This window comes from Falco peregrinus, chromosome 6 (genome assembly GCF_023634155.1).
Source record: "Falco peregrinus isolate bFalPer1 chromosome 6, bFalPer1.pri, whole genome shotgun sequence".
NCBI lineage: Eukaryota > Metazoa > Chordata > Aves > Falconiformes > Falconidae > Falco > Falco peregrinus.
The window spans coordinates 3,278,015-3,291,487 of NC_073726.1; the positions used below are offsets into that span (position 1 = coordinate 3,278,015).

The 13,473-nt window shown below is 44.1% G+C and overlaps 1 protein-coding gene across 2 annotated transcripts in view; it reads left to right on the top strand.

Annotated features, from left to right (window-relative positions):
• The window catches only part of GRAMD4 (GRAM domain containing 4), an 84,960-nt gene that overhangs the window by 55,965 nt on the left and 15,522 nt on the right, over positions 1 to 13,473 (top strand). For both annotated transcript variants that reach the window (XM_005242311.4, XM_055807925.1), the window contains exons 5-11: positions 3,050 to 3,111; positions 5,084 to 5,216; positions 5,718 to 5,743; positions 8,937 to 9,028; positions 10,090 to 10,181; positions 11,179 to 11,227; positions 13,366 to 13,437. In XM_005242311.4, the coding sequence (XP_005242368.1) occupies positions 3,050 to 3,111; positions 5,084 to 5,216; positions 5,718 to 5,743; positions 8,937 to 9,028; positions 10,090 to 10,181; positions 11,179 to 11,227; positions 13,366 to 13,437 (526 nt within the window). The remainder of the gene's footprint in view (positions 1 to 3,049; positions 3,112 to 5,083; positions 5,217 to 5,717; positions 5,744 to 8,936; positions 9,029 to 10,089; positions 10,182 to 11,178; positions 11,228 to 13,365; positions 13,438 to 13,473) is intronic.

Here is a 13,473-nt window from a genome sequence, read left to right on the forward strand (position 1 = left end):
TTTGATATTTTTTTTCCCCAAGAAACATGGGGAGTAATGACGTGCTGCTTCTGAAAATATATCCCAGCATGTCAAAGGAAGACCCAGCCTGAAGGTTCTGATGGCTGGCGCTGCTGGGATCCTGTCTTGGCTCTTTCACTGGAGCCGTTGGGGTGTGACACTGCCCCAATGCCTTTGCGTGACTGGAGTGGGTTGAGTAACTGCCTCTCCTGCCTGTGTGAACCTGCTTGTGAATGACTGCCACTTTTCTACCCAAGTGTGTCTTCAGCTTCAGTGGAACACTGTGACAGTGACAGATTGTGGATGAAGATGCCCGCCTATATGGTGTAACCATCTGATGTGCTGATAGAGGAAAACGACACTGCTGTATAATAGTTTGTGCAAATTTGATCATATTAATTGCTGTCTGTCTTTAGAGAGACAGAGCTGGAAACGGAGAAGATGCAGGAGAATGGGAGAAAGAGCAAGGAGAAGGGGGAGTTTTTAGGGGAGGAACCCATCATTTGTATTGAAACTGGTGGGAAATGGCACAGAAGCCAAAGTTAAAGTTTAGCTAGAAAAAAGAAACGGGTGGAATTTCAGGTGGCTTTTGAAAAGAGTTGCTGCAAATACAGAGGCTGTGTGGAGAAGTCCTGAAGAGACATGAAAGTAAGTGGCTTTGAAAGTAGAAACCATTGAATTCAACTTCTCCGCACTGACAAATGTCCAGTTATAATTTATAAATCAGTAAATTATTTCTGAATGTTCCTTTCAGAAATGAAAAAGGATGTGTAAAGCTCATTAAATATAGGGAGTGCTTAGGAAGGAAGGAAGGTAATTAGTTCTGTAGTTTCTCCATCATACTCGTTGATGTGTGCTGTTGAGATGGCACACGTTAGTAATGGCCTTCTCCATGTGCAGACAGTACAGCAAGATCTTTTGCTGATGTAATTTCTAGAGGAACAGCAGGAGAGAGAACTATATATCTTGTCTATATTGCTGCAGTCTGTCCAGCACAGTAGGATCCCTCTTCTCGCTCTCCGTTTGCTGACCAGCATCCCACTTGGTTCCCTTCCTGAGCGTGGTAGAGAAGGGCTGCGGTGGTTTGACCCTGGCTGGATGCCAGGTGCCCCCCACAGCCGCTCTGTCACTGCCCCCTCAGCTGGGCAGGGGAGAGAAAATAGAACAAAAGGCTTGTGGGTTGAGGTAAGGACAGGGAGATCACTCAGCAATTACCGTAACAGGGAAAACGACTTGACTTGCAGAAATTAGTTTATTACCATTCAAATCGGAAAAAAAGCACACCTTCCCCGCAGCCCTTCCTTCTTCCTGGGCTTAATTCCCAGTTTCTCTACCCCTGCCCCGCAAGCAGCACAGGGGAAGGGGGAAGGGGGGTTGTGGCCCGTTCATCACACATTGTTTCTGCCGCTCCTCCCCCCGCTCCAGCCCGGGCCCTCCGGCGGGAGCCGCTCCTGCAGGCCCTTCTCCAGCGGGAGCCCTTCCCGCGGGGGGCTGCGGCTCTGCCCGGGCCGCTCCTGCATGGGTCCCCCGCAGGGTCACAAGCGCTGCCAGCAGCTGTGCTCTAGCATGGCCTTCCCCCAGGTCACAGCCTCTTTCAAGCATCCACCTGCCCCGACATGGGGTCCTCCGTGGGCTGCAGGGGCGCAGCCTGCCTCACCAGGGTCTCCACTGCAGGCTGCAGGGGAATCTCTGCTCTGGTGCCCGGAGAACCTCCTGCCCTCCTTCTGCACTGACCTGGGGGTCTGCAGGGCTGCCGCTCTCAGTCTCACTCCTCTTTTCTGCTGGCACAGATTTTCCACATCATACCCCTCTCCCCTTCTTCATATGCTATCCCAGAGGGGCTACCACCATCGCTGATGGGGTCGGCCTTGGCCAGCGGCCGATCTGTCTTGGAGCCGGCTGGCATGGGCTTCACTGGACATGGGGAAAGCTTCTAGCAGCTTCTCACAGAAGCCACCCCTGTAGCCCCTCCCTGCTACTAAAACTTTGCCATGCAAACCCGATACAGTGAGGAGCAAAAGATGAAGGGGACATTTGAAAGCACCTGTTTTCTGATAAATGAGTGATAATGAAATTGCCTGAAGAACACATTCTTGTTTCAAACAGTAATCTTTTCAATCATACAACTCCCTGTCAAACAGAGCTTGCTGCGGCTGGTGTTATGTTGTCAAAGCTTCTGCTTCGTTGGAAAAAATCTTAGTAGTATGTCTACATGGATGGCTGAGGGCTTTTGGACTGAAGCCTGAAGTAGTCTCAAGACAGGCTGGCTGTGCAGGCTGTGGATAGTGCAAATGTAATTTGAAGCCTTGCACATGTGCAGAATGGAAAAAGCATTTGTGTTTTCCAAAATGTGTTTACTTTTAATGAATAAGAGTATTATTCTTGACTCATTTTGAAAGATGAGACTAGGGATGCCTGCTACTTGCCATATATTTTTAGAACATTTTTGTCTCAGTTTTTCAGACTGTTATTTCTATTTTGCGAGTTTTTTAAAAGATATTTTTAAAAGTGGTTGGTATCTGTGCTTTTCAAGAGCTTACAACGTAACATTTTAAGTAATTCTTGACACCTGTTCCTCTCATTGTGAAGATGAGTGGCAGAATTCAAGGTTCAAGCATTAAACTGTGGTTTTGTTCTAGTACTGTGATTATCAACTTGTGATATGGAATCCCTTTTCATTTAATAATGTGGGAGGAGTCAGGGCTCTGAGAGTTTTCCTGGCATGCATTGCATTCAATATACAACACAAAGGCATAACTAATGCAGCAAACTTGATACTAAATTATTTAGTAGTTGTAAGATGAAATTGAGCTGTCGGTGACAGGAAATGGCCAAACCACACCTTCCAGTGGATGGTATTTCCCTGGATCTTAAGTGCGATGTGCAATGAATATTTTAAATCTTGTGAAAGGGCATAAGTTTGGTTTTCTCTTGTCACGTTTGGATTATCTCCACTGGGGAAACCGTGGAGGTTCTGGTGCTCCCTTTACCTAAAAGGGATAAAATTCTTCATTTGGAGCATTTCACAATGTTTCTGTTTTCTTTGTAGGACAGAAGAGGCGCCTGCAGCTCAGCAACCTGCAAAGCCACAAACGCAAGCCAACGGAACAGGTAATCTTGGTCAGAGCTCTACTAGCAATTTGGTTCCGTCAGGGTTTTTTCACCCCTTTCTTCTGATCCTTAGAAGATCAAATCTTGCTGAAAAACCTGGTGGGTCCTTAAACAGGCTTCTGAAGAAGCCCAATATGAAAGACCATTTGAGAAGCTTCTTACCTCTCTGGATGTGATTCTGCATTTACTTTTTGTATTTGACTTTGCACGTCTGAGCAAGGAATTTATTGTGTATTGTAAAGCTTTTAGGAATGTAATGAAACCTGTTGCCTGACTTCATCATCCTTGCATGCCTTGCTGAACCTTGACTTACCTGAAAACAGGTGTAATACATAGAAAAAAATGTTCTCTTTTGTTCTCAAGTGCAAAAGCTCTTTTCTGCCATTAACCATATTACTTCTTCCTTTTTCTAAAAGAAAAGACATTCTGAAGAAAGAGTAAGCTTAGGAGTTACTCATTTTTTGGACACCTACACTGTTGTCTACATTTCTTAAGCTGCTGCTTATTACAAATTCAATAATACAGTGATTTCTGGAAGAACTAAGGCAACGGGCAGATTCTCAATCTTTCAGTACACTTAAGCTTCCCCCCACCCCCCATCTCTTAATTGAGACTTAGGCTTTTAAATCTGCAGATTAAGTTGGAAGTTGCTCCTCCTGTACTCCCGTAATGTCAACACTTTGTGTTATGTGAACTGCAGCCTACAATTTTTTTCTGTCTTGTGCACTCAAAATTTCTTTCTCAGTACTTGCAGTATTAGCATGTGGGAAGCTACTTCATTTTATTTTTTTTATTTTCAAATGGAAGTGTTGTCTCAGCTGTAAACTGTTACTAAATTCCTTGTTTTTCTGGATATCACTGTCATTCATTAATAGTTTGATTCTGTTTTTCAAGCACCGATTGCTTTTTCTCTCATGCTTGAAGGCATCATTTTGTTGTAGATGTCTGATTATTCTTTCATGCCTTTGTTTAATCATATCTTAATTTTATGGAGTTCTGTACAACGTTTGGTCCTGGCATAGTTGTGACCAGTGTCCTCTGTGACATCGCTGTATTAGTCTGTTCTGAATAGTCTGTTCCTTCTAGACAGTGATTTTCTGAGTTACAGGTAAACCAAAAGGTGATTGTTTTGTTCTCACTTGTGCTGCCGTAAGGCTTTTATCCTTGTATTATTTCCATATGCCGGTATATTTTTCCAGTGAAACGGACATACAGAAAGTGTACATCATGCCATTACTTTACGATGTAAGACGTTCCAGGCAGTTTTATGACTATATATTCAATATTTAGAAAATGGAATATACAGCATAAATGCTGTAGCCTGGCTTTAGAAAAAAGAAAGTGTACATTATATATATATATTAAAACTGTATATATATATAAATATATATATACACATACACAATCTTTACAACCTATAAATGGTTGGAAAGTGGGTAGTAAAAATGCCTCTTGCAGAATCTTGCTTAAGATTCCACCTCCCTTTCCTGTCAGATTTCTGCAGCTGCAAGGTGGTTGTCCTGCTCTTTGCTCAGGAGTGTTTTGCTTTACACTTGCTTTTCTCAAGGTGACCCTTCAGCATAACAGGAGCGCTGAGGTTTACATCAGTCTTTTGTTTGCAGGAACCTCTTAACCAGAAAATGTTTTTAAAGTGTTTACTAAAAATTTTTGTTTGTTAGAATGTTTAATCTCTGTACTTCTGGTAATAAGGTGCTTCCATGTGCTGTACTTAGGGCAAAGCAGGAGTCACTTTTAGTCTTATTTTACCAGCTTTAGTGTGATCAGGGTTTCTGTGCGATGGCAGAGGTAAATTGCATAGTGAGTTTCCATGAAAAGTGTAGAAGGGCAGGAAAGCTGTACAAAAATTGCTTCCCCGCGAAGCATGGTGTGCGGGAACAGGGGCAGGCTTTGGATGTAGTCGTCTTCTAGTATTATCCTGATACTTAATGCTTTTTTTTTAATATATATATAGATAAGCGTAGTCACACAGTCTGTTCGAGACTCCAGAAGTGGTTTTGTGACAAATTTGGGGAGTATGTTGAGGACTTCAGATTTCAGCCAGAAGAGAATACGGTGGAAACAGAAGAGCCACTTAGTGCTAGAAGGTAAACCTCAAACATGATGGTGAGAAATTGTTAGCTTCTTTACGAGTTGCCTTTTTTCACTTTTTTTTTTCTCTATTCTTTTTCTTTTTCTTTTTTTTTTTTCCCAACCTTTTACATGGTTTGAGCAAGTGTTTGCGTAACAAGTAATAAAACTGAAAGTACAGAACCATCTAAATGGTTTGTGAATGCTTTGGCTAAAACATGCAATTTGAAGTTTATTTGCTGTCTGAGGTAGAGTAAGAGTTATATTGTTTACCGGGTTCCATCATACATGTCTGAAAATCTGCGGGCAGTCTTAGACTGGAGAGCTTTTACATTTCAATTTTTGGTCTGACACAAGGTAGGCTGTATTAGTTACTAGAAAAACCTTTCATAACAGGCAAGAATGATGGGGCTTTTTCACAAACTTTTGTAACCATGAGTAGTATTTCAGGGACCAAATGTACACAGTTGTGCACTACTTGCCTATTTAACAAATTGCTTTTATCCATTATTTTTCAGGTTGACTGAAAATATGAGAAGATTAAGTAAGTACTTAGCAGTATTTTATTTTCTGGAAGTAAAAATAGTTCTTAGTAACACTATTGGGAGGATTGCTGCATTTTAAAACACAATGTTTTGAAATACTTCTGCCAGTTCATAAGCAGAAATGATATTGCAATAATGAATTAGTGTTTGGAGTGCAGAGTAACTTAGAGGAGCAGTGATAGAAGCTTGCCTTGAATTTTGAATTACATAGGGTATCTTTGAACTAAAAGTGTAATGTTAATTAAAACATAAACATGTAATGAATGAGAACTGGATATTTGTCCAATGGCAAAAGTAATAGCATTCATACGCTTATGCCTAAGCTGTTTGTAGTTCAGTTGTTGGTCTATTATCTTATGCTTTCAAAGAAGGAGGGGTTGAACAATGCATACCTTCAGTGTTTCTTGCATTTCTTTCTCTTGGATAGCTGATACATTATTTTGAAAGGTGAAGGATACAGGATGGCAGGCCCTCCAAAAGTCCTGTGCAGCAAAGAATTGCTAGCCTGGAAAATAAAAAAAGCAACTGCTTTGTACTCCAAATCGTTAAATTATTGTTGTAGGGAAGGTGAAGTTGAAATAAGGGTCTGCAATCTCCATGTAATGACTGTTTTGTTCTTATTCTAATACTGGTATTAATTCTAGTTTCGTTTGGGAGAATACTTGTGACCTGCTCTGTGGTGGATACACATTGCCTTCAGATTAACTTTAAAAAAAAGTAGTAGTAAGCTTAAGCTTTGAGTGGTTCTTAACTTCTACTGGATGAGCTACAAAATCTAGATCCCAGTTGTCCAAGGCTGCCTGCCGACCACCTGGAGGTCTCAAGAACCTTGTTGTTGCCAATGTTTTCCAAGTGTTGACCTTCCCTGTTGTTGTGAGGTGGTGGAGCAGAGCAAATGGAAGCACTGCTTGAGTCCATGACCCCCTCCAGTACATTGCGTGTGCCCTTCCACTTACTACATCCGCTGCTTTAGTTGTGCTGATACTCAAGGAAATCTACTTCTAGTTGTTCGATTACTTCCCACAGGAAGTGTACTGAGGATAGCTGAATTTCAAGTCAGACTAGGACAGCAAGTTGTGGCTTTCTTGAGGAAAGCCTTTCAACATTGTGAACTGTACTGCAAATGAGGGTGGGTGCTTCTGGGTCCCCCTGTGCAAGAGGAGTCTTCACTCTATTCAGCAGGGAAGGCAAAAACAAGTGTGCTCCAACAGGCAAAGTAAAGGTCGTCTTGCAGCAACCCTTTCCTTTTCTTGTGTCCCCTAGCTAATTTGCCCAAGGTGGTAAAAGAGCTTAAAAGAATAGGGTAAAGGACAAGTGATTTTTAGTAAGCTGATGAAGAGCTCCTTTTGCTGTTGCTGGATGGCTGTGTGCATCTCCATGTGGGAGCAATGCCTCTGCCAGCACAGGTTAGTCTCCCATGCAGTGACAGAGCAAAGGTCTTCAGAAGCGGGAGACGAATTTATTTAGGCAGCGAGAACATGTGTCTCTTAGCGTAGGTAGAGTGAGCAGCGAAGTGCTACAAATGAATAGACTCCAGCAGAAATGTAGGCAAGAGAGATCTAATCTGGTCTTCAGCTAGCTTGGTCAAGCAAGGGAGAGAAAGGCTGTGGATGTTGTCTACCTAGACTTAAGTACAGCCTTTGACACCATCTCCCCAGCATTCTCCTGGAGAAACTGGCAGCTCATGGCCTGGGTGGGTGTACTGTACCCTGGGCTAAAAGCTGGCTGGCCGGCCGGGCCCGGCGGGTGGTGGTGAGCGGAGTTACATCCCGCTGGCGGCCGGTCACAGCTGGTGTCCCCAGGGCTCCGTGCTGGGGCCAGCCCTGCTTAATGCCTTTATCAATGACCTGGGCGAGGGCACCGAGCGCACCCTCGGCCAGTTTGCAGGTGACACCGAGCTGGGGGCAGCGCTGATCTGCTGGGGGGCAGGAGGCTCTGCAGAGGGGTCTGGGCAGGCCGGGCCGATGGGCCGAGGCCACTTGTAGGAGGTTCAACAGGGCTCAGTGCCGGGTCCTGCCCCTGGGTCACACCAGCCCCACGCAGCGCTATGGGCTGGGGCAGGGGGCTGGGAACTGCCTGGGGGGAAAGGGCCGGGGGGGGCTGGGTGACAGCCCTGGGCATGAGCCAGCAGGGTGCCCGGGGGGCAAGGCGGCCAACGGCATCCTGGCTTGTGTCAGGGACAGTGCGGCCAGCAGGACCAGGGCGGTGATCGTCCCCCGGTACTGGGCACTGGTGAGGCCGCACCTCGAACACGGGGTTCAGTTTTGGGCCCCTCAGTGCAAGACAGACACTGAGGCGCTGGAGCGTGTCCAGAGAAGGGCAACGGAGCTGGTGAAGGGTCTGGGGCACAAGCCCTGTGAGGAGCAGCTGAGGGAGCTGGGGCTGTTTAGCCGGTAGAGAAGGAGGCTCAGGGGGGACCTTATCACTCAGTCTCTGTTGTAACTCCCTGACAGGGGCTGTAGGCAGGGGGGGTCAGTCCTTCTCCCAAGGAACAAGTGATAGAACAAGAAGAGATGGCCTCAGATTGCTCCAAGGGATGGATATTATCCAAGGTTGGGTATTAGGAAACATTGCTTCCCTGAAAGGGCTGTCAGGCACTGGAACAGGCTGCCCGGGGACGTGGTTGAGTCACCGTCCCTGCAGGTATTTGAAAGACGGGTAGGTGTGGCACTGAGGGCATTGGGTTAGTGTTGGACTTGGCAGTGCTAGGGTAATGGTTGGACTTAATCTTAAAGGTCTTTTCCAACCTAAGAGATTCTAAGTTATAATTAACTTGTTCCTTGGTGGCTTGGAGTCCAGTCAGGCTGATATAAGGTTTTCTATAGTAGGATGATCTGACCTGTGTGGAAGTCTCTGGGGTAGTATGAACAGGGCCCAGAACAGTCTGCTGTTAGAATCCAGGTTACCCTTGTAGAGGATATTGATTTTTTTGGTTTATCTTTTTGGCTATACTAAAGAGTTCAGATGTAGTCTTTGTTTTGAATAACACTTCAGGTTTTGGAAATGCATTCCTTAACTAATTGTATAGTTACATTGATGTGTTTCATTTTTCTTAATATGGATAATCTTTTTTGTCATTACATGTCTTGAATATTCCTATTAGTTTTCTAATTTGGTTGTTTGTCATTTACAAGTGATTTAAGCACTGCCAGCTGATTCTAACAGTTGTGGTTTTTCTCTGCTTCTACTTAGAGAGAGGTGCCAAACCTGTTACTAATTTTGTGAAGAATCTTTCTGCCTTATCAGACTGGTATTCTATCTACACTTCTGCTATTGCCTTTATTGTAAGTTATCCTTTTCCTCCAGGAGTAGTAAGAACTTTTAAAATGTGTTATTTACTAAAATTCTTTGAAACTGCGATAGCTGAATATGGGTTGTGCTACAGTTTAAGTCCAATCAAATAGTGTAATTTCATTTAACGCGAAGTGCCAGCAGTTGTCACTTCAGTCACATTTCAAAGCCACTTATATTGTGTATTCTGGGTTTATTGTAGCATAATTTTGTAACTTTTAAAATAACTTAGAACGATCTGGGCATTGTCCTCTCATTTCTTGTTTCCTGTCTCCCAGTGCTGGTGCCCTGTTGTCTATCCCTTCTCCTAACGTACAGATTTTTCTCTCACCGCTGCAGACAAACCCATTCTTCAGATAAAAGCTGAACAAATGAACTTCAGCTGTTGATCAGAAAGCTCTGGAACCTCGGATCTGGAGCATTGCTTCATTTTGGGGTTATCAGTGAAAACCCTAATGTCTCTTGGCAGGGAGGCTGTAGTCTGTGCTTTGAGAAGCTGGGAAGGGAACAGAATACTTTTTGAAGCACTTTGTGTTTGTACTTCTTAGGTAAAATAAAACCTGCTTTCCTGCCATCTTTTTAAGCTTGGTAAAAATTTGGGATTTAATTGACCTGAAATAATAGAGCAAGAGTTTATCCTGTGGCCCTGTGTAAGACTAACTGTTACAACTCTGCTACCATGCCATTACTTCAGCTGCCATAGGGGAGGTTAGACCATATTATGGTCATGTAGCAGATTCACAGACTTTAGGGTTTGCTTTTCTTCCCCTCCTACCCCTTCATGTGCTGGAAATACTCCGCACTCTCTGAAGCAGCTGAGAACTAGTTAAGTGTCTTCTGAATATTTGGTTGTCTTAGTTTCAACTTTACATTCATGAATGCAGAGCTGTTTTCAGTCATGAGGTGGCTAAAACTTACTAATTTTTGTGATCTGAATTACATGATTCTGAACCTAATGGTACAGTGGGAAATGGTGTTTCATGCAACTCACTGTACTCCAGTTTGTAATCCACATCTCTCTTTCTTTTCTTTTTTTTTTCTTCTTAATCTGCAGATTTACATGAATGCTGTATGGCATGGCTGGGCCATTCCTATGTTCTTATTTTTAGCAATTCTGAGGTTGTCCCTAAATTACCTCATAGCCAGGTACTTACTTAAATACTAGATTATTCTTTTGTAATGCTTTACTTGAAAGATGTTTTATTATTCTTGTGTTGAGTTGTAAACTGTTACCTTTTCTAACATTGTGAGTTAAGTCTAACAAAGTGAAATTCAGAATCTTAATATCCTTAATTCCATTCCTCAATTTCCATAATTTTTCACTATTCTAAGGATTTATCTTTCTATCCTGTGACTTCGGTCATTGTAAAGGATGCTGCATGCTCTCAGACAAAATCCATCAGCATGCAAAAATTCTGCAGCATTCAGAGAACATCACCTTAAATATTGAAGCCTGCTGCTTTTCCCTGGAGATAATTTTTACCTAGGCCTAAAATTGCAATTTTGCATTTTTCAGTAGCTCTTGTCATACTTTATTCAAAGTATATTCCATTTTTAAATTCAGTCTCTATTAAAAATTAAGACTTTTTTTGAAATGTACTTAAGTACGGTTTCTGTACTGAGGGGATCTTTTAAAATGCTATTTTAGACTGATGATGTTTTCCCCCTTAAAATGGCGGAAAGGACCTTAACGTGCATATTTTAAAATATTTTTTCTGATTTCTGAATTGAAACTTACTGTTCTGACACTCTATTCTCTGAAAATTGCTGGTGGGCAGATAGGCTCCTGAATAAGTTGATGTGATTTTGTTCGCATGAAAAGCCAAGAAAAAATGTTCCCAACTATTAACTCTGTGCACAGAGTTCACTTCTGTTGTAAAACCCACAAGCAGTGATTCTGGGTAGTATCTAACTATTTACATTGTGTGATTCTTAAAATGTATATACCTTTAAAGCTGTCTATGGTTGTCCAGTTCTGCTTTTGTTATGTTGTGGGTTATTTGTTAATTTTGAGATTATTTTATTATTTCTTTAAGCTATAAAAGTTTATTGCGGAAAACTTCTTTTTTACCTCTTAAAAATAATCCGTGTTGGCAGGTGGAGAAGTAGTACTTGCTCTCTTTAACTATTTCTTAATTTCTAGGGGTTGGAGAATACAGTGGAGCATTGTGCCTGAAGTTTCTGAACCCATGGTAGGTCTTTCATTGGCTTGGCCTGTACATTTACATTAAAAATTGCACCTTTAAAACTTCCTCTGCATTGATGTGGGTAATTGTGAAAGGAAGGAGGTGCAAATAGAGACACTACAGGTTTTTTCTTTCCCTTGCCATTTAAACATCTTCACTAAAGTACTCTTAGGTTTTGAGTGTTTAACCCTAAAATACTCCAAACTTGAATCGTATTTCTGAAATCAATGCTAATGTGCCAGCTTGGGACAAGTTAGATCCTGTGGAATCTTCAGGAAGCCTTGCATTCTGTTTCCTTTATAACATTTTGAAATTAATGTTTGCGTACTCAGCTTTAAGCAGGAAGAATTTTAAATGCTAATGTAAGATAGAGCTCTTTGAATTTCAAACCTTTCAGTAAGGCTTAGTGAGGCCTTGCTTGCAGGATTGTTTTGGTACTCTTCAGGGGCCAATAATCTATTTAAACAAATAAATTTAAAAGTTCTAGATGTAAAACTTCTAACAAAAATGACATTTCTGTGCTAGACCAGAAATAGATCAGTTTAATCATAGAATTACTTAGGCTGCAAAAGTCCTTTAGGCCCAACCGTTAACCTAACACTGCCAAGTCCATCACTAAACCATGTCTACCCGTCTTTCAAATACCTGCGGGGATGGTGACTCAACCACGTCCCTGGGCAGCCTGTTCCAGTGCCTGACCACCCTTTCAGGGAAGCAATGTTTCCTAACATCCAACCTAAACCTCCCTTGGAGCAACCTGAGGCCATTTCTTCATGTTCTATCACTTGTTCCTTGGGAGAAGAGACCGACATCCACATCGCTACGACATTCAGTCAGGGAGTTGCAGAGAGCGATGAGGTCCCCCCTGAGCCTCCTTTTCTCCAGGCTGAACCACCCCAGCTCCCTCAGCTGCTCCTCACAGGGCTTGTGCCCCAGACCCTTCACCAGCTCCGTTGCCCTTCTCTGGACACGCTCCCCCACCTCGATGTCTGTCTTGCACTGAGGGGCCCAAAACTGAACCCCGTGTTCGAGGTGCGGCCTCACCAGTGCCCAGTACCGGGGGACGATCACCGCCCTGGTCCTGCTGGCCACACTGTCCCTGACACAAGCCAGGATGCCGTTGGCCGCCTTGCCCCCCGGGCACCCTGCTGGCTCATGCCCAGGGCTGTCACCCAGCCCCCCCAGGCCCTTTCCCCCCAGGCAGTTCCCAGCCCCCTGCCCCAGCCTGTCGCGCTGCGTGGGGCTGGTGTGACCCAGGGGCAGGACCCGGCACTGAGCCCTGTTGAACCTCCTACAAGTGGCCTCGGCCCATCGGCCCGGCCTGCCCAGACCCCTCTGCAGAGCCTCCTGCCCCCCAGCAGATCAGCGCTGCCCCCAGCTCGGTGTCACCTGCAAACTGGCCGAGGGTGCGCTCGGTGCCCTCGCCCAGGTCATTGATAAAGGCATTAAGCAGGGCTGGCCCCAGCACGGAGCCCTGGGGACACCAGCTGTGACCGGCCGCCAGCGGGATGTAACTCCGCTCACCACCACCCGCCGGGCCCGGCCGGCCAGCCAGTGTTTAAGAAGAGTGCAGCCATTCAAGCTATGAGCTGCCAGTTTCTCCAGGAGAATGCTGTGAGAGATGGTTTCAAAGGCGCTACTTAAGTCTAGGTAGACAAAATCCACAGCCTTTCCCTTGTCCACTTGGCAGGTCATCTTGTCGTGGAAGGAGATCAGGTTTGTCACGCAGAACCTGCCTTTCGTAAAGCCATACTTTCGTAAAGGCGTGATCACCCAGTTGTCCTGCACGTGGTGTGTGATGGCACTCAGGATGATCAGCTCCGTAACCTTCCCTGGCACTGAGGTCTGACTGACAGCCATTGCAACTTTGCTTTCTCAAAAGATTTACTGCGTCTTTCACAGCCTCATATTAATATGTTTGCATATACTGTGGAGGAAAAGCATTGAAAACTAAAGATATCCAGCAATGAAAGACATAAACAGTATATCTGAAACAAGGCAGGAACTTGGTAAATTTAGAGACTGTTTAAAGTGGGAGAGCACTATTGCCAAGAATGTTGAGGGACATTTTTTCATGAGGAATTTTGGAAAATACCTCATTCAGCTGAACTGAAAAGTAATGCATTGTCTCATTCTTGCCCTAGGAACCCCCAAAAGAGGACCTGACCGTGTCTGAAAAGTTTCAGCTTGTTCTTGACGTGGCTCAGAAGGCGCAGGTACTGTGCTGCTCTCAGACCTCTCCAGCTGCTTCC